The 22799-nt window shown below is 39.2% G+C and overlaps 1 protein-coding gene across 2 annotated transcripts in view; it reads right to left on the reverse strand.

The window, feature by feature from the left end:
• MFSD14A (major facilitator superfamily domain containing 14A) overlaps positions 1 to 22799 on the reverse strand; it is a 39112-nt gene that overhangs the window by 6490 nt on the left and 9823 nt on the right. For both annotated transcript variants that reach the window (XM_038541223.1, XM_038541225.1), the window contains exons 2-8: positions 18346 to 18441; positions 14387 to 14449; positions 13484 to 13611; positions 11102 to 11216; positions 6986 to 7204; positions 6592 to 6705; positions 5830 to 5901 (exon numbers count right to left, since the gene is read on the reverse strand). In XM_038541223.1, the coding sequence (XP_038397151.1) occupies positions 5830 to 5901; positions 6592 to 6705; positions 6986 to 7204; positions 11102 to 11216; positions 13484 to 13611; positions 14387 to 14449; positions 18346 to 18441 (807 nt within the window). The remainder of the gene's footprint in view (positions 1 to 5829; positions 5902 to 6591; positions 6706 to 6985; positions 7205 to 11101; positions 11217 to 13483; positions 13612 to 14386; positions 14450 to 18345; positions 18442 to 22799) is intronic.

The raw sequence follows: 22799 nt of genomic DNA on the forward strand, positions 1-22799 counted from the left end.
TCTCAGATTTCCTCTTAAATCATTAGTTTAAGACTGCATTCCATAAGGCATGGAACCTTGCTGGATTACATTCTTCTCAACAATCACAACCACAAAAGGGAACTCATCCAGGGTAAGTAGCAAAGAAAAACTTCCTTATACAGGACACCCTAACTGGCAACACTGATTTTCTCTGAGGGCAGGAACCTTCCTTAAGGATCTGTACGTTTGTATCCCTAAGCAGCTACTGTATGTTCCTAATAAGTATGGGAAGTATGTGATTTTAAATATGTCACAATATTCTCAATAATAATGGGACAAATTACTTAGTATATAGTGAGCTAGACAAAACTTGTTTTTTTTTTAAAAGATTTTTTATTTATTTATTAGAGACAGAGAGAGAGTGAGAGAGGCAGAGACACAGGCAGAGGGAGAAGCAGGCTCCATGCAGGGAGCCTGAGGTGGGATCCAATCCTGGGTCTCCAGGATCATGCCCTGGGCTGAAGTCGGCGCTAAACCGCTAAGCCACCGGGGCTGCCCTTATTTGGTATTTCTTAATTTAGTGTAACTCATTTTGTCCCAAAGGTTAAATGAGTTACCTAACCAAGATGTACACAGCTAGTTAAAAGGTAACTGATAGCAGTTTTGGTCAGTTAGCCAAATATTTGCCAAGCTCCTACTATATCCCACTGCTATTCTAGGTCTAAGGGTACTGACACAAGGGTCAGAGGATCGGTCAAAGTACTGGTCAGCAAACAGAATACTTCATCTTGGGGAAAAGATGGATATAAGTTTACTGGTTTAGCAAAATAATTTCAGGTTGTAGTTGCTATTAAAAAAAAAAAATGAAATGATGTAGCGTGATAGAGGTGTTGCTTGAACCAGGATGGGAAGGTGAGGCTCCTCTCCTTCTGAGGTGACAGATGAATGAGGACAAGGGAAGGGGGGCGGTGGCGCTGTGTGACTATCTCAGGGAACAGAGTGCTCCAAGCAAGGGTTGACACCAAGTGCGAAAGGCCCAAGACTGCAGCATACTCAATAGCATGGGACAAAATGAGGTCACGTCAAGTCTAGGTTTTATTCTGGTTGCACTGGAAAGTAAATTTTAAATGAGTATTAAAATTTCACTTTACAGGGGCACCTGGGTGGCTCAGTTGGTTACACATCCAACTCCTAATTTTGGCTCAGGTCATGATCCCAGGGTTGTGGGATCGAGCTCTGGGACGAGTTCCATGCTCAGCGTGAAGCCTGCTTCAGATTCTCTTTCCCTCTGCTCCTCCCCCTGCTCATGCAGGCTGTCTCTCAAATAAAAGCTTTTTAAAAATTTTCATTTAAAAAAATTACTTTGCCAAGTGGTGAATAAAACTGTAGGGAGACAAATATTGAAGTGGAGAGACCAGATGGAGGCAATGGCCAAGGTTTAGACTGGCTACTAGTAATGGAGATGGGGAGAAATGCTTGAATTCAGAAAGGATTTTGGAGACAGGTGATAATCTGATGGACTGAATATGTGGTAGGGAGAAAAAAATGGCAAGAATCAACAAAAATGACACCAAGGTTTATCATGGCCCTGACAACAAGGAAGATGGTGATGCCCATCAAGGAGATGAACAGCGTGAAGGAATCCAGATTTTAGTTTTTTGAGTGTGAGATGCCCAGCAGGTGTGTCAAACTGGAGCTCAGGGACTGGCCTGGAGGCAGAAATTTGGGAGTAAACCGCATGTAGAGAACTAGATGACAGCATTGAGGAAAAAGTGTGTCCAACAATATCCCTGCATTCATGTAAACATTTATTTAGTGCAAATATTAGGAACTCCTGCCTAGTGGCACCAATGAAGCAAGGGGGACTAAAAGCCCCATAGGGCACAGCAACCATGGAGAGTGGGTGTGTCCATGTTTCCAGATCTTTTAAATTTTGGAGGAGAAGCTACACACACACATTTTCATATAACCTCCTAATTTTTAAATGCTTACTACAAATTTTTAAAAAATAAGTATGTAGGGACGCCTGGGTGGCTGAGCAGTTGAGCATCTGCCTTCGGCCCAGGGCATGATCCTGGGGTCCCGTGATCGAGTCCCACATTGGGCTCCCTGCAGGAAGCCTGCTTCTCCCTCTGTCTGTGTCTCTGCCTGTCTGTCTCTGTGTCTCTCATGAATAAAGAAATAAAATGTTTTTTAAAAAATTAAGAATGTGTGTTTTAAGATTTTGTTTTTTAAAGTAATCTCTACACCCAACATGGGGATCAAACTCCTAACCTCGAGATCTAGAGTCGCACACTCTACTGATTGAGCCAGCCAGGCACCATTTTTCAAGTTTTTAAAACATGGGGAAAAACCAATGACCTCTAATTTAGCACTCACTGGGGTGCAGGCACCATGCAGGGTGCTGCAGTGACCAACACGAATGTGATAAAATCCTGACCTCACGGTCTATTCAGAGCTCTACCGGGACTCACAATCTACTGAGGCAAAAATAATAAAAAATATACAGAGGTAAAAGCAATAATACAGTATGTTCTCTACCGGGATAGAGACATGCCCCGGTTAATACAGGAACTCGGAGTAAGGATAGGGCAGAGGGAGGGGACAGCAAGAAGGACAGCAGGAGCAAAGGCATGAGGGCAAGCAGTAAGACAAACAGGCAAAAATGAGGACCCGAAGGAGCCCTGTGCTGCTAGAGAGGAGGAGTAAAGACACAAGTCCTCCACTTGTGTGGAGGTCAACAGGAAATAAGTTATTCTCAACTGCACACTTGACATAAATGAGAATACAAGACGATCCTTCTAGGGATCCCTGGGTGGCGCAGCGGTTTGGCGCCTGCCTTTGGCCCAGGGCGCAATCCTGGAGACCCGGGATCGAATCCCACGTCGGGCTCCCGGTGCATGGAGCCTGCTTCTCCCTCTGCCTGTGTCTCTGCCTCTCTCTTTCTCTGTGACTATCATAAATAAAAAAATTAAAAAAAAAAAAACAAAAAAAAAAAACAAGACGATCCTTCTAACACTGCGGTTATGTATCATACTTAATATTTTAGTTCATATAATGACAGCAATGTAATTATCAGTATTTCTATATGCATTACATACTTCCATTCACCTGTTTTGGTTTTTTTTTTTTTAAGATTTTATTTATTTATTCATGAGAGACACATAGAGAGAGGCAGAGACACAAGCAGAGGGAGAAGCAGGCTTCATGCAGGAAGCCCGATGCAGGACTCGATCCCGGGACTCCAAGATCATGCCCTGCGCCAAAGGCGGCACTAAACCGCTGAGCCACCCAGGCTGCCCCATTTCACCTGTTTTTTAAGTCCAACTAATTTTCTCACTTTTTTAAATGTGAAAATTCATCTCAAAAATTAAATATCTATGAGGCTTCAAAAGCTAAATGATCATTGAATTGAAGGACCATAGTCCTCCTGGGCTGTGCATATACCGTCTGCTGTACCGTCGATGCCGGCTGGCTGGTGGCTCATTTCCTCCCAGACTCCAGGCGCCACGAGGGCTCAAAATACAAACCCAGCCACACCCCCTCCCTACTCAGGGCTTCCCTTCAGGCTTCTCAGCTCTTACACTGTTTCCACCTTGCATCCTCTGTGCCAGGTGCCCTCTGCTGAGCAGAGGGAAAATTTCCTCTAAAGCGCCTTCGCATCACTCAAGCAGTCAGCAGCGTTACTGCCCTAATTTATAAGGCACTGGCCGGTTCCACGATCAGTGAAATACGAAACGGAACTTACTAACACTTAAGAGCTATTCATCTCTTAAGTGCCATTTATAGTAATGTTAGCTTGTGTTCTTCATCTAAATCTTAAAATATTAGCAAATATAATCTCAGCAACGTACAAGACATCATGACCAGGCTGGATTTATCCGAGGCTTTGAAGTTGGTTTAACATTCAGTAATTCTTCAAGCTCTACTCTATTTACACATCTTCCTCGTCCAAGGTGTTTTGGACACCTTATGTGTCCAAAGGTGTTTTTCAAAAAGCTATTTTTAGGTACACCTGGGTGGCTCAGTGGTTGAGCATCTGCCTTTGGCTCAGGTCGTGATCCTGGGGTCCTGGGATAGAGTCCCACATTGGGCTCCCTGCAGGGAGCCTGCTTCTCCCTCTGCCTATGTCTCTGCCTGTCACTCTGTGTCTCTCATGAATAAATAAAATCTTATTTAAAAACTAAATAAATAAATAAAAATAAAAAGCCATTTTTACATATAGGCAACAATATATTTTCCTCCAAAGCTAAAGTGCACTTTTCTGACAGTAATGCATACTTAATGCAACATTATTCCTGATGAAAGAACTTCAAGATAAAAATGGAAGTTAGAAATAGTACTAATACTCAATGCCATATATGTGGGGGAGGGGGGCTACGGGGATATTATAGAATTTATTTTTTATTTTTTTTTTAATTTTTATTTATTTATGATAGTCACACAGAGAGAGAGAGAGAGAGAGGCAGAGACATATGCAGAGGGAGAAGCAGGCTCCATGCACCGGGAGCCTGACGTGGGATTCGATCCCGGGTCTCCAGGATCGCGCCCTGGGCCAAAGGCAGGCACCAAACCGCTGCGCCACCCAGGGATCCCTATTATAGAATTTAAATTTGAAATTTGTCACTAAACCTACCAAAAATTCGTAAATGATGAGATCTGCAGGAGAAATTCCTACACCTAAGAGATGGCAAAACATCTTAGGAGTCCTATTAAATAGACCCTGCCTTTCATTTTCTGAAGGACAGAATAAAACGAAGAAAGCTGCAATCTAGAAGACTGGATCTAAGGTGGGAAAGAGTGTTAGATTAGATCATCTACAGAGTCTAGAAACAACAAAGCCAAACAGGAAGAAATGGGTGGGGCTTTATTCACAGAAAGGAGAAAGACAGAAAATTCTGATCACTGGAACATAGTACTTGATCACGGAACCGAGATTTGAGGCCACAATGAAATATCTCCTATGAAAATCCAAATTCCTGGACTGATTAATATCTTACTCATCAAACAACCACTGGCTACCAACTGGGTTTCCAGGATAAATATTTCATGTCATTCCTCTGCTCAAAACCCTCTCATGGCTTCCTATCTTCCTGTCAAGTCTCAGGATAACCTGGAAGCCCCCGGATGATCTAGCAGACCCCCTCTCAGACTTCATTTCTCGAAGGTCTCTCCCTCGTCCACTGTGCCAGAGCCATGCTGGCTCCTGGCTGTTTCTTACACATGCCTGCTACAGTCTTTCCTTAGAGTTTTATTTCTCTTCCTTCTGCTTAGAATCCTCTTCTTCCAGATATTCCTAGGGCTTGTTTATCATTCTGTTTCTGCTCAAGTGTTACCATGTATCAGCTAGGCCTTCCCAATCCTTCCAGGTAAAAGAACACCCAGCCCCCAGTCACTCCTTATTCCCAGCACCATGTTTTTTTTATATTTTATTACACCCGATAACGTTCACACGGACATATTTATGAATTTTGTCTTATCCCACAAGAATGCAAACTTTACAACAGTAGGGATTTAGTCAAGTTCACTGCTACACCCCTAGGGCCTGACACACGGCAGTACTCAGTAACTATTTAAGGACTAATATAAAATTTTTGACTTTATGCAGGTTTATAGTCTAGTGTAAATCAATAAACCATCCTTCTGGTTTACACATTACACAGTGGTTGATAGGTGTTGGTCCCCCAAATCTAATCAAGACTAATGACACTTAAAAAAACTACTGAGTTTCTAGACCTACACACCTCAGCTTCCTGACACTGGTGACTCCACCAAGAAAATGTCACTTAGGTATCATTTGAGGCCCCACCTGAATAGTCAACCAGGAGCAGCAACCTATCTCATCACTCTAACTAAAAAGAGACTTACCTGTGCGATAATGGAAAGAATGCCAAGGACTGCTATAAATGCTGCAACACTTTCTGGTGAAAACTTCATTATCTAGAAGGTTTCCAGAAAAAGCAACACTAATAAATACAAAAGTACAATAAATACCATACCAATGCAACTACTTGTATGTTAACACTAAATGGGCCAGAAAAACAAAATACAACTACTTTATAACCAAAAATTCTTCAGAGGAAGAATCTGGCTTTCACTGAGAACCACAATTATAACACCTGTTAACATCTAAAAATAATAGCTATCTAATTTAGATTAGGCAAATCTAAGTCCCTTAATTTAGACCTAGATTTAATAAATTGGAGACAGATATCAAGCACTCAATCATTGTGTAAATAATATTGCCGATTCATGCTTTTTACAGGTAATGATAAAGGCTTGCTCCTGCTTGGTAAGATTAATGTCAAGGAGAAAAAAGGAACATGCTCTACATCACAAAGGGCCTGGAGTAGGTGGATGGATTACAACATCCTATCACGTCAGAAGCAATACATAAACTCAAGCCACATACCTTGACAGGGTAACTGCATCTTTCTGCATAAGCCAAAGTCTTAACAGATACGCGTGAGGAACATCAACCCCTCTACACAGGAAGTTAACTCTAGTGAGCCATTGTTTACAAAATAGCATTTAAAAACTCCCTATTATGCTCTCTCAAGATTAAATATTTTTGTTATTAAGGCACTAAACAATAGAAGAAAAGTCCATCTTGGTAAAATAGAATTTTACCTGTCTGAGGTATAAAAAGAAGCTGGAATATTGGCCTGCCTCCGGTAGGTAGGAGAGAAACACCGTAATGCAGATTAGCAGCACTATGGAATCTTGGCCCACTTTCTTTAAGGACTAGAATAAGAAAAAGACTGATATAAGGTTTTATATCCAAACACTGAACTGCTCTTAAAATATGCAGTGTTATCTTCTGGCAGTGTACATACAGACACTTAGTTGTCTTTTTTAATGTCTTTCATCCTCCCCAAACTACTCAGAGAAGTATTTCAAGATATTTTTAAAAATCTGTCAAGCTGTTTTCTCCAAAGAAACATCCACGGCAAAATATTAATATTGCACTGAACCATACATTCACTTTTTTGCCGAAGAGAAGGAAAAAGCATAAAATTTTTACCGCAAAGGGGTCAGCCTGTTCCCAGGAAATGGGTGCTCCCCATGATGCTGGGCGCATCTTCTCAGGCAATGACTCTGGCACAGCAACAAGGATAAAACAAATGTCCAGCAACGCGATGGCCGTGGCCAGGACCACCACTAAGCTGTCCCCGTACACTCGTCCGAGGTAAGCTCCGATCGCAGGGCTGGTTACCAAACTTGCAGCAAATGTTGCTGAAACCTGCAACGAGTCCAAGACGACAGGAAGACCTTAGTCAGGACACCCTGACTACTTCAGCACCACAGAACTCAGATTTATGCCAATACTGCTGCATGCCCCTTTTCCAGAATCCCACCTGTGCCATTTTTCTTATATTCTCTTCTTTTGCAGGAAGAGAAAATTAGATTCTTAAATTTAAAAAAAACAAAAAACCAAACCAAAACAAAACAAAACACAATGTAATGGCCTGAAAGAAGCCTAAAGAACAATGTTCTAGAGAAATTTACTGTCACTGTGATTTTTCCCCAATATTAAAATTAAAATGAAGTAAATGTTTACCTTGATGCATATTATGGATGGTCAAGCTTAAAGACTTGGAGATTATTTTCTCATCAGTAAGAGAGTTAAGTGCTAGCACAAAACTGAACTAGGTAATCTCTTTAGGAGGCACAGTGAAGAAGGATGAGATCACAGATCCTCCGCTTTTGAATACATTGCTAACCAGGTCTCTCCAAAACTCTACGAAGTCCACATCTCTGGTGAAGATGCAGATTGAAGAGGGCACAGGTGAAGAGTAACTTAATGCTAGACATGTCTGGTCTATTAGACAAAATGGCCTGAAAATCAGAAGTGACAGCAAGTAACACCTGACAGAGACCATGCTCTGTGGAGGATAATAGAAATTAATGTAGTGCATGTGGTTCTGCTCCCCACTCTGTGCTTTTTATTGTTTCTATGTCATTTTTGACTTTTGGATGGAGGAGTTAACGTCAAAGCAGTGCTTATTTTTAGCTGTTTATTAATAACTGCTCAAAAGAAACAATTCAATTTTCAAAGGTCAATTATTTCACAAGTATGTAACACTGTTGTAACTTTAAACATCCAGTTATTGACCCAAATGTACTCTTTTTGTTCATCAGATGGTGAATGGATGAACAGAAAGAGTACATTCTATACAATGGAATATGACATCAAAAGGAACTACTGATAAATGTGTATCAGTATAAATAAAAGATGTTAAATTAGATACAAAAGACTACATGTATTACTTAATTTATGTGAAATTTCTCTTAAAAGCAAAACTACAGAGGCGCCTGGGTGGTTAGTTGGTTAAATACCTCTGACTCTTGGTTTCAGGTCAGGTCATGATTTCAGAGTTGTGAGATTGAGCCCCACATGGGGCTCCAGTTCACTGTGGAGTAGGCTTGAGATTCTCTCTTTGCCTCCCACCCCTCTGCCCCCACTCACATGCTCTATAAATAAGTATCTTGGGATCCCTGGGTGGCGCAGCGGTTTGGCGCCTGCCTTTGGCCCAGGGCGCAATCCTGGAGACCCGGGATCGAATCCCACATCGGGCTCCCGGTGCATGGAGCCTGCTTCTCCCTCTGCCTGTGTCTCTGCCTCTCTCTCTCTCTCTCTCGGACTATCATAAATAAATAAATAAAAATTTAAAATAAATAAATAAATAAATATCTTTTTTTTTTAATGGCAAAATTACAAAGATAGAGAGTACATTGGTGGTTGGTTGCCTGAGATGAGAGGTGAAGTGGGGATGGATGGCAGATGGCTTTGGGCTGATGGAAATGCTCTAAAATTGGATTGTGGTGGTATTTTATTAGGGCAGTTCTAGGAAACTAAAGATTTTTATTTATCTTTATTTATTTTTTTTTTCTTTTTTTTTTTTTAATTTTTATTTATTTATTTATGATAGTCACACACAGAGAGAGAGAGAGGCAGAGACACAGGCAGAGGGAGAAGCAGGCCCCATGCGCCGGGAGCCCGACGTGGGATTCGATTCCGGGTCTCCAGGATCGTGCCCTGGGCCAAAGGCAGGCGCCAAACCGCTGCGCCACCCAGGGATCCCTATTTATTTATTTTAAAGAGAGAGAGAAAGAGCATGTGCAAGTGGGAAGAGGGGGCTGGGGAGAGAGAATCTCAAGCAGATTCCACACTGTGTGTGGAGTCCCAACAGGGCTCGATACCATGACCGTGAGATCATGACCTGCGCTGAAACCAAGAGTTGCATGTTTAACCAATTGAGCCACCCAGGCACTCCCGGCAGCTTTAGCAAATTAAATGCAGAGGGCTGTGGTCTCAGAAAAACCTGGGTGTGAGCAGGGCTCTGGAACCTAAGTAGGCAAAGGAGCAATGGTTCTTGCTGCAAGGGTTGGTCACTGTGGTATCTGAGTCACAGAGATCATGTGTTCAAGGTAGTGAGCAAAGAAAGGTCCAATTAGAAGCAGGTGTTCTGTGTCCTTCCCCTTCTCCATTCTCCCCATCCAGTGGCCTTTTTTTCTGGTTAGACAGAAGAGGATCACAGAGAGCACTTTCTCCCCTGTGCATAGTTGCATCTGTATTATGTCGAGAAGAATTACTTTTCATTGGCTAAAATATGTCTTTAATATATAAAACCTCCAGATTGAAAGTTGTTAATTTCTATGACAAAATACTTTAACAAAAACAACCTGGATTGTGGTCATGGTTGTATAACTGTATATATTTACTAAAATTCATTGAGCTATACATATAAAATGGATTTTTACAGTATGTAAATTATATCTCAATAAAGCTGTTAAAAAAATTCCTGGCCATCATCAACTTTGTACTTTTTACTGTTCTAAGTTTACAACTGAAATCATTAGTTCTTTTCATAAGTTTCTCACAATAGGTATTTCCTCTCAAAGTTCCTAATTCCAGGATTCTCTGTGTCCTTTGAGTCAAAGAAGACTTACTTACTTACTTATTTATTTATTCATTTATTTATTCATTTATTCATTCATTTATTCATTCATTCATTCATTCATTCATTTATTGGCAGAGACACAGGCAGAGGGAGAAGCAGGCTCCAAGCTTTATTTATTTATTGGCAGAGACACAGGCAGAGGGAGAAGCAGGCTCCAAGCAGGGAGCCCGATGTGGGACTCAATCCTGGGTCTCCAGGATCACACCCCAGGCTGCAGGTGGTGCTAAACCGCTGTGCCACCGGGGCTGCTCAAAGAAGACAGTCTCTTAAACTAAGATTCAGCCTGACACAATATTCAGCTCTTATTTATCAAAAGATTCTTGTCCCATATTTGAGACATGCATCACTGTCCTACTTCTGGCTATCTAATAATGGTCTGTATACTATCACGCCTGTGTTAGCTATTTTATTCCTAGATTTAATAGACAACAGATTATACTACCTATTGGGAATACTTAAATTCCCAAAACAATATTCAGAAGCTGGCAAACTGCCACCTCTGGGTCAAATCCAGCTAAGAATGGACCTTACACTTTAAAGAGATACACACACACAAAACCAGAATATGAGACTACATGTGGCCCACGAAGCTACAGAAACATTTTGCTGATCCCTGACCTAGATATTAGCCTATTGCGTTTTAGAGTAGCTGTTAATTATTAGTAATATTTAAACTTCTGATATTAAATAATTCCTTATATTTAGTAATCTTCCAAAAAACTTCTAAAAGGTAAAAATATTCTATAACTTTAAATCTGACATATAAGACTAATACTGAAGGAAAGTATCAAACCTTTTGATAGTTACATGGCTTTGTACCGAAAAAACCTTTTTTTTTCTTTTAAGATTTTATTTATTTATTCATGAGAAACACAGAGACAGAGGGGCAGAGACACAGGCAGAGGGAGAAGCAGGCTCCATGCAGGGAGCCCAACGTGGGACTCGAACCCAGGCCTCCAGGACTGTGCCCTGGACTGAACACAGGTGCTAAACTGCTGAGCCACCCGGGCTGCCCTGAAGAAAACTTTTAATGTAAGTCATCCATTAATGGAATGGATGGCTTTATTATGAAATATATGTTTTGCGAAAAAAAAAGTTTACTCCTTGTAATATGAAATAATTAAAAAACACACTATTTTCCCACATATACAAAGAATAGGAATAAACATACATACCAGTCCATAAGCCATACTTCTTTCATGTTCTTGGGTTATATCTGCTACATATGCAAATACCACGGAGAAAGTCACGGCAAAAACCCCAGAAACCGAGATAACAGCAAAGTACCACCTAAGATGGAAAGACAATTGACAAGAAACAGAACAATTACCATTACATTAACCTTCCTTTATTTCTATAAGTGAGCTCGAGTAAGAATAGCTAATTTCAATCAGTGATTTACTAACACAGTACATGGATTAATTCTTCTATAAATCATAAGCCAAAGATAATATGAAAATACAGTATAAGAAGTTTCACTTCAAAAGCAATTCAGCTACCATGCGGGAATACTTAAAATTAGATAATATATCCAGGTCAATATTTTACCCAACTGTCAAGCTGGTTAAATGGCGTTGTTATTGTTTCTACTAAAAACAGCAACAAACAACAAACTAAAGTCTATTATAATTGATCCATTAGCATTTCCCACCACACCACTACACAAAACACACAATTCAGTGAGTGAAATGGAGAGTTACTCTATATTTATTTTATGCCTCTATATAGAAACTAGATACTTTTCAATAAGCTATATTTAGCTTTACAAATGTTGGCAAAACAAACAACTCAGTCTTCACACAGAAGGAACCTGTGTGGCAAGCAGTACTCATATATGAAACGGAGAATAGATAATTACTGTCCGGAGTGAACAAAAGCTATTTTAAAAAGCAAACTTCATTTTGGCATGTATGATTTCAAAATAACTGGCCAGGAATAAGAAATTTCTATTGTAATGTTGAATGTTTAGTTTAGTTTTGTTTTTAACATTTTATTTATTTATTCATGAGAGACACAGAGAGGCAGAGACAGAGGCAGAGGGAGAAGCAGGCTCCCCACAGGAAGCCCGATGGGGGACACGATCCCAGGACCCCAGGATCACGCCCTGAGCCGAAGGCAGACGCTCAACCACTGAACCACCCAGGCGTCCCAAATGTTTAGTTTAAAAACTCATATGTAATCATAATGAACTTTCAAAATATCGCACTAGGGCTTTATTGCTCACTAAATTTTTCCTAACACACTGCATTCCACAGAAAATTTTTTGTTTATCACGTAGACTCCTCTGGTAAGATTTCATTTGGGTGATTAGCATTAATCAAGGGTTTGGCCTTCAGAATTGTATCTAACTAACCTATAAGAGGAAGATCCTGCCTCTTATATACCTTTAGCCCTTCTAGATAACCACGGAAATACAGCCCATCTAGGATGCAGAATTATCAAACATTAACACTCAGTAGAGTAGAACATTAGGAGAATTAATAAAGCTACAACTTCTTTACAAATCATTCTCATTGTGGGATCCCTGGGTGGCGCAGTGGTTTGGCGCCTGCCTTTGGCCCAGGGCGCAATCCTGGAGACCCGGGATCGAATCCCACGTCGGGCTCCCGGTGCATGGAGCCTGCTTCTCCCTCTGCCTGTGTCTCTGCCCCTCTCTCTCTCTCTGTGACTATCATAAATAAATAAATTAAAAAAAAAAATCATTCTCATTGTGAGCTTTCCCTCCCTTGCTCCTCAGTGAAAGAATCCTAATTTTAATTAGGGTGGCCATGAGCCCAGCATCTTGGAACAAGAAGAAGCATGTGTCTGGAATGTGACCAAACAGATGTAAGCAGAGGTTGGGTGGGAATTATGTAGTTTCTTTATAGGAAGGTGGTGTGTTCTTCTTGGCCACTCCTTCCACCTTGCTGCCTGAAGTGTGACGCAAGCTGGAGCTCAGGCAGCCTTGTTGGACTGTGAGGTACTAGTAAAGGATGGCAGGGAACAAAGATAGAAAAGGTCTGGTTCCCCAGAACTGCCAAACCAGCTCTGGATTGCTCAATTCCTGACTTCTTTTATACAGAGAAATAAGTTTCCTTGATGTTAAGCAACTATTATTTGGGGCTGTGAAATCCAAAAGCAGGTTAGCCAATAGTCTACACATTTCCTATAGTATCATCCAGTTGTAAAATCATTATGAACTATTATTCAGCCACTATATATTTTTTAATTTATTCATTCATGAAAGAGAGAGAGAGAGAGAGAGAGAGAGAGAGAGAGGCAGAGACACAGGCAGAGGGAGAAGCAGGCTCCATGCCGGGAGCCTGATGTGGGACTCGATCCCAGGTCTCCAGGATCATGCCCTGGGCCAAAGGCAGGCGCTAAACCGCTGAGCCACCCCAGGATCCCACAGCCACTATATTTTTAAGGGCCCTCTTATCTGTGTCAAATTATATTGGAAGAATAAAGTTAATAAAGTTACCTACATAGGTAAGATGGTAAAAAGGTGATAGAAATAAAGGAATATTCAGAAAACAATGAACAGAACGTTATTTGTTATGATCTAATTATGCACTTACCATGGGCTGATCTTCATTAAAGGAATTGGGGCACATGTGAAAAATACTGTTAGCAGCAAGAAGGACTTCCGGCCCCAAACATCAGAAAGAGCACCAATAAGTGGGGCACTGAGGAATGACAACAAACCCTAAAAAAAGTAAATGAAAAAAATGTATACAATCAATACCAATGAGCCGAAAAGAAATCACTATCATAGAATAATTTTTTAAAAGTTTATTTCTAACATAAGTATAATATCATCAAACTAGATAACTCCTTTGTCTATATATAATTTAAAGCTTTCTCAAGATTGTCTAGAATCACCTGCAAGGCTCTGGCTGCATGTTCATATGAATGCTCTAATGAATTCTCAATCACAATAATTCTACATTAGCAATGCTAGAAAGATGCATGTTAATGATCTGTTTTTATATCCACAGGCTAATTACCTATTTATAAACCTTGTTGGTTAAACGGAATCAAGAGTAAAGAGTATGTAGAATAATCAAGACTTTACCATATAGTTTTATATCTATGTATTTTTTTTTAAAATAGTTCTTTTCTCTCAATCTATATTTTTATTGTTAGTTGATAAAAGTATTCAATCTCCGAAATAAAAACGCCAAGACATAATCAGGGGGGAAATCTGTTATGATGTGGTTTAACATTATACATTGTTGGCTATATTTGAGTCAAACTATATTTAGATGACCAACGAATACGGGTAAATAACTTTTTTAATAAAAAAAATCATATTGAAACCCTAGTTCATTTTAAAAGTTTTGAGTAATCCCTCAAGATATATCCAGATTGTAAAAAATTAACAGTGAAATGTTCCATTAATTAACTTAATATACCAGCAGAATTATACATATGAAAGTGTATGTGTGTGTGTACGTGTGCATATATATCGCCAATCCTACCTTTACGCCTTGAATCAAGCCATTCATCAGAAATGTATGCTTAGGAAAAGTTTCATGTAATACCTAAAAAAATAAATAAATAACTAAAAATCTCATACCACATTTTAGTCTCAATAAAATTCATATATTTACATTTTAAAACATCCCTTCATATGATTTTATCTCCTATAACTTTTCAGATTTGTATGATGCTATGCAAATGAGTAAATACTAATAATACCAAACATTTACTTGGCATTTATGATGTCACAAGGCACTAAATTGGGCACTTTACAGATATTATTTCCTTTTATTCCTCTGAATGACCCTATAAGAATGCTCTTATAGACAGAGATTAAAAGTCTTGTGCATGGGACATCTGGTGGCTCAGTGGTTGAGCACGTCTGACTTCAGGTCAGTGCATGATCCTGGAGTCCCAGGATGGAGTCCCATATCGGGCTCCCTGTGGAGAGCCTGCTTCTCCTTCTGCCTGTTCTCTGCCTCTCTCTCTCTGTGTTTCTCATGAATAAAATGTCTTGTACATTATTACATAGTTAGTATGTGGCAAAAATGAAATTGAACACAGAAAGTTGGGCTTGAAAGTCCATGTTTTTAATTACTATGAGGCATCTTCACTGTTTGCCACATGTACCTGATGACTAGATCCTTTACAGACAAGTGTATTTTATCTAAGATAGGAGACTGGGAGACTAGGGAAATTTTAATTCTCACAAAGTGAATCTTTCTAGAAAATGTGTTAACAAGTTCTTTTAAGACCTGGTCTCAAACCACATGGCACCAATTTGTTCAACGGCAGCAAGTGAATTACAGGGAAGCCACTAGTTGAATGAAAAGCAAATGGGAAGGAAAAGTTACTGAAAAAATAAGAAGCAGCCTATGTGTCAAAGGCTTTATATATACTTTTATTTCATTCTAACAACATTATGGGTTAGATAAAATACCACTCTACAGATGAGGTAACTGAGTTCTTACTTGACTTAAAAGCCACTACCTTCCTCCGTTCTACTATGCCGTTTCTCAATAAAAACAAGAGACAATGGCAATATGGGGAATAAGAAAGTTGGGATATCTCTTTAGGAAGAAAAACTATGCTGAGTGTAGTTTCTGACATCTTGTAAGAAAAACCTTTAGGATTACAGTGCTCCCTTTTTTTCCATTACTCTTCTTCTGCCCAAAACTAGAAATTTAACAAAAATTAACTCACATGTAAAAATAAAGAAAATTAGAAATGAAATGTTTAGTCACAGAAAATCATTAACATGGGAAAAATAAAACATTCATGATGTTCATTTATTTTGTTTCTTTATATGATATACACTATGTAATTCTCAACTGAAGGTCTGAATACATTTTTTTAAAAGATTTTATTTATTCATTCATAGAGACAGAGACAGAGACAGAGAGAGGCAGAGACACAGGCAGAGGGAGAAGCAGGCTCCATGCAGAGAGCCTGACGTGGGACTCCATCCAGGGTCTCCAGGATCATGCCCTGGGCTGCAGGCGGCGCTAAACCGCTGCGCCACCAGGGCTGCCCGTCTGAATACATTTTTTATTGTCAAAACTTGGTGTGTGCGTAGGGGGAGCTACCTCTCATAGGAAGATCAGGGATGTTGCTAAATAACCTATAAATAGGTCAGCCGCTCACAACAAATAATCATCTGGCCCAAACTGTCAACAGTGCTGAGGCTGAGAAACACTGTTATTACTTAAATAAAGGCCATGGATCTAAAGAAGGGATCTGCAAACTTTCTGTAAAGAACCAAACAGCAAATATCTTTTTATAGCTTTGTAGGCTATACAGTCTCTGTCACAAGTATTCAATTCAACAAAAACAGCCAAAGACCATATGTAAATGAATGGCCATGGCTGTGTCCCAAATAAAACATTATTTATGAAAAACAGTCTACTAACAGGATTTTATATTATGAAAAACAGGCTACTAACAGGATTTACTCTGGCCATAGTTTCCCAGTTCTTCCACTTAAAGGAAAAGATTAAAGGAAAGTTTAAACTCCTTAAAGTAGCATCTCAAAACCTTTTGCAACAAATCAAATCCAGTCTTCTTCCAATAATTACTAAGGGCCAAATCTTTTTAGGAACAAAAAAAAAAAAAAATGTGTTAAAAAAGTTTTAGAAATTGCTAGTTCTTACTGCTAATGATTCACTTTGCAAAGCTACCTTACATTCCAACAATCTGGTCTCTTCACTGTTTTAAATATCCCCATGCTTTCCGATAGTCACACTTTTATACAGGACATCTCTCCATTTTGAATGTTTGATCTCCTTATCTTCTCTCTCTAGCCAACCTCCAAACCTTCCAAGTTGCTTCACTATCACCAAACTTTCCTGTCCAAAGCAATCAATTATTTCTTGTAAGGGCCTATAGGAAGAGATTATAGCACTTGGAGAGTCACATAGGGTTTGTGAAATTTCTTTTATCATATACTGAGCTACTTAGCTAGTATTTTTTCAGTTTTTCATGTATTTAATATATATTTCCTTTCAATTATATTTCAATTAAGGACAGGCACTATATCCACTATACCTTGATTTAATAAATCCTTAACTTCATTGGTGCCTTCATTAAGTAAATACTCATAATTATCTGATAATACTGCTTTCATTGTGAAAATAGAACAAAACCATTATGCAATCTAGCTAATGTTAAAAAATAAAAAACTTCACAACCCCCAAAAGGAGTATAGTTAAGATAAACAATCATCTGTTTGATTTTTAAAATTTTTTTTTAATTTTTATTTATTTATGATAGTCACACAGAGAGAGAGAGAGAGAGAGAGGCAGAGACAGAAGCAGGCTCCATGCACCGGGAGCCCGACGTGGGATTCGATCCTGGGTCTCCAGGATCGTGCCCTGGGCCAAAGGCAGGCGCTAAACCGCTGCACCACCCAGGGATCCCCATCTGTTTGATTTTTTTATAAAAATTTAACACAGAGACAAATATATCAATACAAATGTAAAGATTTTTGATCTGTGAGAATCCTTTTAGCACTAGACTTTAGAGCTGAATAGGAAAAGATGGAACAAAAAAAAAAAGGAAAAGATGTAACATTTTCCAAGAAATTTTATAGGTCTTAAAATTTATGGAGCTTTAAAACCTTTGGGAGTATAAAGTCCTTAAAATATGAAATGCCTCAGGACTATCTCTGTAGCAAAGGCTGCTAAGCCATTTATTTACATGGAAGAGATGCTGGAGAATGAGTCTAAGGTCTTGCTCCATAACATAAGACTGCATCTAAGCAGCCAGAACCATATGGCCTAGTTTTTCCAAAACCGTAAGTCAAAAAAGTTAAGCCACTTCTTAAGCATTATAGAGCCTTAAATCTATTATTAATTTTCTTTATCTAATATGTTAATCAATCATCACTGATTGAATATCCACTATGAATCAAACATATAGTCTCTCAAAATATTAGACTTCAGTCCTTAAAAAATACTTGGCAGCATAAAATTCTTCCTCGTTGTTAATGTAAATTCCCTTGTTGGTGGAGACTTCACCATCCTCCCCTGGGTAGGGCCTCCATATAAAACACAGCTTTTGGGCAGCCCGGGTGGCTCAGCGGTTTAGCGCCGCCTTCGGCCCAGGGCGTGATCCTGGAGTCCCGGGATCAAGTCCCACATCAGGCTCTCTGCATGGAGCCTGCTTCTCCCTCTGCCTGTGTCTCTGCCTCTCTCTCTCTCTCTCTCTCTTTCATGAATAAATAAAATAAAATAAAATAAAATAAAATAAAATAAAATAAAAAAATAAAATAAAATAAAATAAAATAATAAAATAAAATAAAATAAAATAAAATAAAATAAAATAAAATATAGTACTCAAGAGCTGACAATATTTTCTGCAAGAATTAACCAGGGAAAGGGAAAAGGACCATCTTTCCCCTTCCCAGAAATTGAACAAAAAGAGATTAAGACCATAATAAATAAGTGAAAAGATTACTTACCACCAAGGTGGGGGCTGTCAATAATCCCCAAGCAAAAAACTCCAAAAAGATGACGATAACCGCATGGTAGACACTAGGAGAACCTATTCCTTGAGGCTATAAAAACAGATTTTTAAGAATGTTAATAGTGTATTCCAGAATTACTAACAATTATAGCAAGTTAATATTTATTTATTGATACCATATACATAATGGCACTATGTCAAACAGCTGAACACTTGCTGTCCCTGGCCTCAAGGTAAATACATCACATAAGCATGGTGTGCAGTGGTGTTACACAGAGTCCACGGTAGAGATGGGAGTATCAGACTTTCAGGAGGAAGGTTAAAAGGATGAAAAGGAGTCAGACAAGGGTGGGGGAGTGGGAAAGCAAACAAGAGAGGTCAAGGCTGCACAAAGGCTGTGAGGCTTGAGAGCAGGTGTTTTAGGACTCTTGTAGTTTAGTAAAACCAGAACATGGGCTGCATACCGGGAGTTCCAGAGATGAGCAAGAGGCACACAGACACAGGGACACTTCCATGTTGAGGAGTGTATATTTAATTCTGAAGGTGATGGGGAGCCACTAAAAGATGTTAAGTAAGATTCAAGTAATCAGATGAAAGTTTTAAGAAAGACCATTCTGGCAAAGGTGTAGCGGATGGATGAGAAGGGGGCAAAATTGAGGAAAGTTAACAGTCAGGAGGCAGTAAGTATACTGCACTAACCCCAAAATATAGATGAAGCTTGTGGCAAGAATCATAGCAGATATTAACATGGCTCAAAAGCAGAACAGTCTCCAAAGGAGTACATTAGAGATCTGGGATTTGATATACACAAGAAAGAAAAACACAAAATTAAGTTTATACTGTCACTAGCGATGTTTTCAGAATTACTTCAGTTGTTGAATTTCATATTCTAAGGGCAAGATTAAATTGATGGAAAAGCAAATGGCCTATAAACATTAAGTCTCCAATAAGTTTCTATAATAAAAAGACAAATTTAATCAGTACATATTATAACATCATACATAAAATATAAAGCATATCCAATAGTCTTATGTGGAAACCATTAGGTGTTTGGGTTTCTCTATACACTAAAATGATGCCACATCATTTTTAATATTGTCATAATGCATCATTTTATTTTATTTTCTTAAGAAGTCTGTGAGTTCATTAAGGCATTGATATTCTTTTTTTTAAAGATTTTATTTATTTATTCATGAGAGACACAGCGAGAGAGGCAGAGACACAGGCAGAGGGAAAAGCAAGCTCCATACAGGAAGCCTGATGCGGAACTTGATCCCCAAAATTCCGGGATCACGTCCTGAGCCGAAGGCAGATGCTTAACCGCTGAACCACTGATGGGTGTCCCCATCATTATTTTTAAAAAATGGAAAACTCTCCCAACCTTCAGAACCTAAGACAACAGAGGTGGAGTAGAGAGTGGGCCACACAAGAGGTGAAGGACTACGGCTGGGAATGAATTTGTTCAAGATCTCATTCATTCAAACATTTACAGGGTACCTACTAAATACCAGGGATGCGGGACTACAGAAACCAGTAAAAGACACTTCTGATCTCAAGAAATTCAGAGTCTAGAGAGGAAGAAACCTCAATACACTATCTGCTTCTGTGCAAATGCAATAAAGATACATGCAAGTAAGGAGGCAAGGAAAGGGTATTGCAAGAAAAGGAAGTAGTGTGGACAATCTCACCAGAGAAAACCGTAATGACATAGAGAAGTGTCATGACAGTTTAAGGCTGATGGAGAACAAAGTAATAATCATGGAGTAAAAAAAAGGAAGGAAGAAGGGAGGTAGCCTCTAAACTTTGTTAAGAAGTTTCTCATCATTACTCTAGTGAGACACTGAAGCACTGAAGGGTTTCATGCAAGTGAATGGTGTGATTGGACCTGCATTTTTCAGTATACCATGATGATTTCCTAAAATCTGAAACCAAGGAGCAAACTGCATCTAAAAGAAGGCTATTTCAATCAATCCAACAAGTGATGATAATGGTATGAAACAGAGGAGGGAAGGGGATGGATATAAGTATATTGGATGTGAAAGTGGCAGCACTTGATAAATCTTGGAGGGAGAGTGAAGAATGACTTCCAAGTTTTTAGCTTGGTTGTCGTAGCGGAACCTCGTAGTGTCACAGTTCTTTTTTCCCCCAAGAGACTGAGCTGAGGTTTTTTAGGTCCTAAGACACTGCCCCTTGTACTTGAGACATTTCTATTGTTTTCTGAGGACTGACTAAAGCAATAGTGAGTTGACTAATAGCAATGAGTCAGCATGATGATGTCTGAAACCACCGGAATGGGTGAAATTATAGGGAGAAGAGGAAATGGGAAAAGAGCAGTGTGCTAAGACCGGACTCCAAGAAACATCAATATTTAAGTAGTAGGCTGAGGAAAATGAACCAGGAAGAAAATAACGAAGAAATGAATCAGAGAACTATCAGGACACTTAAGAGGACACAGTGTTACAGATGACAAAGGATCAGTTTTAGGAAGGAAGGGGTGATGTCCAGTACCAAATAGAGCAGGTATAGTTAATTTAATTAAGATAAGGTCAAACAAATCCGTAAGAGTTAGTAAGGTCCAAACTGGTTTTGTTCACTGCGGCATATACTCAGCACTCAGTGAAATGTCTAGTAGAACTTCTCTGGACATTTAACATACTAATTTACATTATGAATTTCCAAGAAGACACAGTATGAGTTCCAAATTGATGGAATCCTTCTTTCATATAAGAGACGGTATCTCATGGCCATTTGAATTCCTTATAAAACTATTTGGGAAATACTGCAAAGAGATAATAATCATATAGCAATGGATATAAACATACACACAGAGCAAAAAACTGGAAGGAAACAATGTGTTAAAAGTGGCTGCTTTCGTGAAGAACACTCAATTACTTGAGGCGACTGTCAGGGAAGGCTTCTCAGGGAGGTAGGTGGGTATTACCTGAGACCTTGAAGTCCAGTAGGAAAAATGTTGGATTGTCCTGTGTGTGTGTGTGTGTGTGTGTGTGGTAAGAGGAGGATGTCAGTGGAGGGTATGATGGCCAAGAGTGTCTGAGGTAAAGGAACAGCATAGGCAAAGACCAGAAGACAGGAAACACTGTAGCTTCTTTCAGTATCTGAGGTCTAAGGAGGAGAGCAGTAAAAGAGGAGGCTGCGAGATGAGGACAGGTGAAACTGAAAAGGCGACTTGAAATAGGCCTCTTACATTACATGCAGGCCAGGGATGCCGGAGTGGCTCAGCAGTTAAAGAGTCTGCCTTTGGCTCAGGGCGTGATCCTGGAGTCCCTGCATAGAGCCTGCTTCTCTGTGTCTCTCATAAATAAATAAAATCTTAAAAAAAAAGTTACATGCAGGCCTCTACTTGCACATGCCAGGGTACCTGAAACATCTGAAGCCAGAGAGTAACATCACATTATAGGATTGTCTTTTTGGAACAATAACTTACACGGCAATGTGGCAAAGACTCTGAAAGGATGGGAGGAAGACCAGAAGACAGGCTTGGGGTGGGGAGGGGGAAGTAACAGTAATTGGGATAAGATAGTAAGTAGTAGGGATGAAGAAGGTGAATGAATTCAAAAAACACTTAAGAGGATGATTCAAAGGACTCAGTGACTGACTAGATGTAGCAGAGAACATTAAGGGAAGATCAAAGATGGAAAGATTTCTGTGTCTCATTTAGTCAACCAGGCAGTGAGGAAAGGGAAAAAAAACAAAAGATTAATTCATTTTAGGCATACTGGTTTGAGAAAAACATGTACAACTGAACTTGAAGGCAACAAATTGAGGAAGATACGGAAGAAATAGATTACTATCTATTCATAAAAAGCATTCATAAAACATTCATAAAAACCAATACAAAAGCACTAAGACACCACAAAAATAATAAAAATAATTTTAAAAATAGCTAATAACATTCTATCCTATGGGAATAACCAAACATTCAGAAAAAGTTCTACCATAAAGATGTTCATGACAGCATCACTTATAGTAGGAAATATGTAAATCTAAATGTCCAACCTTTAAATCAGATAGAATAATATACAGCCAAAAACTGTTTATGGATCATCCTTAATGATATTGAAAATGTTTATGGCAATGTCAAATTAACAAAAATAAAAGCAAGATATAAAGGTATACATGTAGAATAACTTCAACTATGAAAAAAAACAAAAACTCACTTCAATGTTAATTAAGTAGCAATTTTAAGGGATGTAAAATTATGTTGTTCTGAATTCTCTAAATCTTTTTTAACATGCGTGCTTATACTTTAAATATTAGCAAAATGTTTGCTTATTTAAGAGAAAAACTGGGACAGCCCAGGTGGCTCAGTGGTTTAGCGCTGCCTTTGGCCCAGGGTGGAGACCTAGGATGGAGTCCCACGTCAGGCTCCCTGCATGGAGCCTGCTTCTCCCTCAGCCTGTGTTTCTGATTCTCTCTGTGTCTCTCTCA

This window comes from Canis lupus, chromosome 6, assembly GCF_011100685.1.
Source record: "Canis lupus familiaris isolate Mischka breed German Shepherd chromosome 6, alternate assembly UU_Cfam_GSD_1.0, whole genome shotgun sequence".
In the NCBI taxonomy this organism is placed as follows: domain Eukaryota; kingdom Metazoa; phylum Chordata; class Mammalia; order Carnivora; family Canidae; genus Canis; species Canis lupus.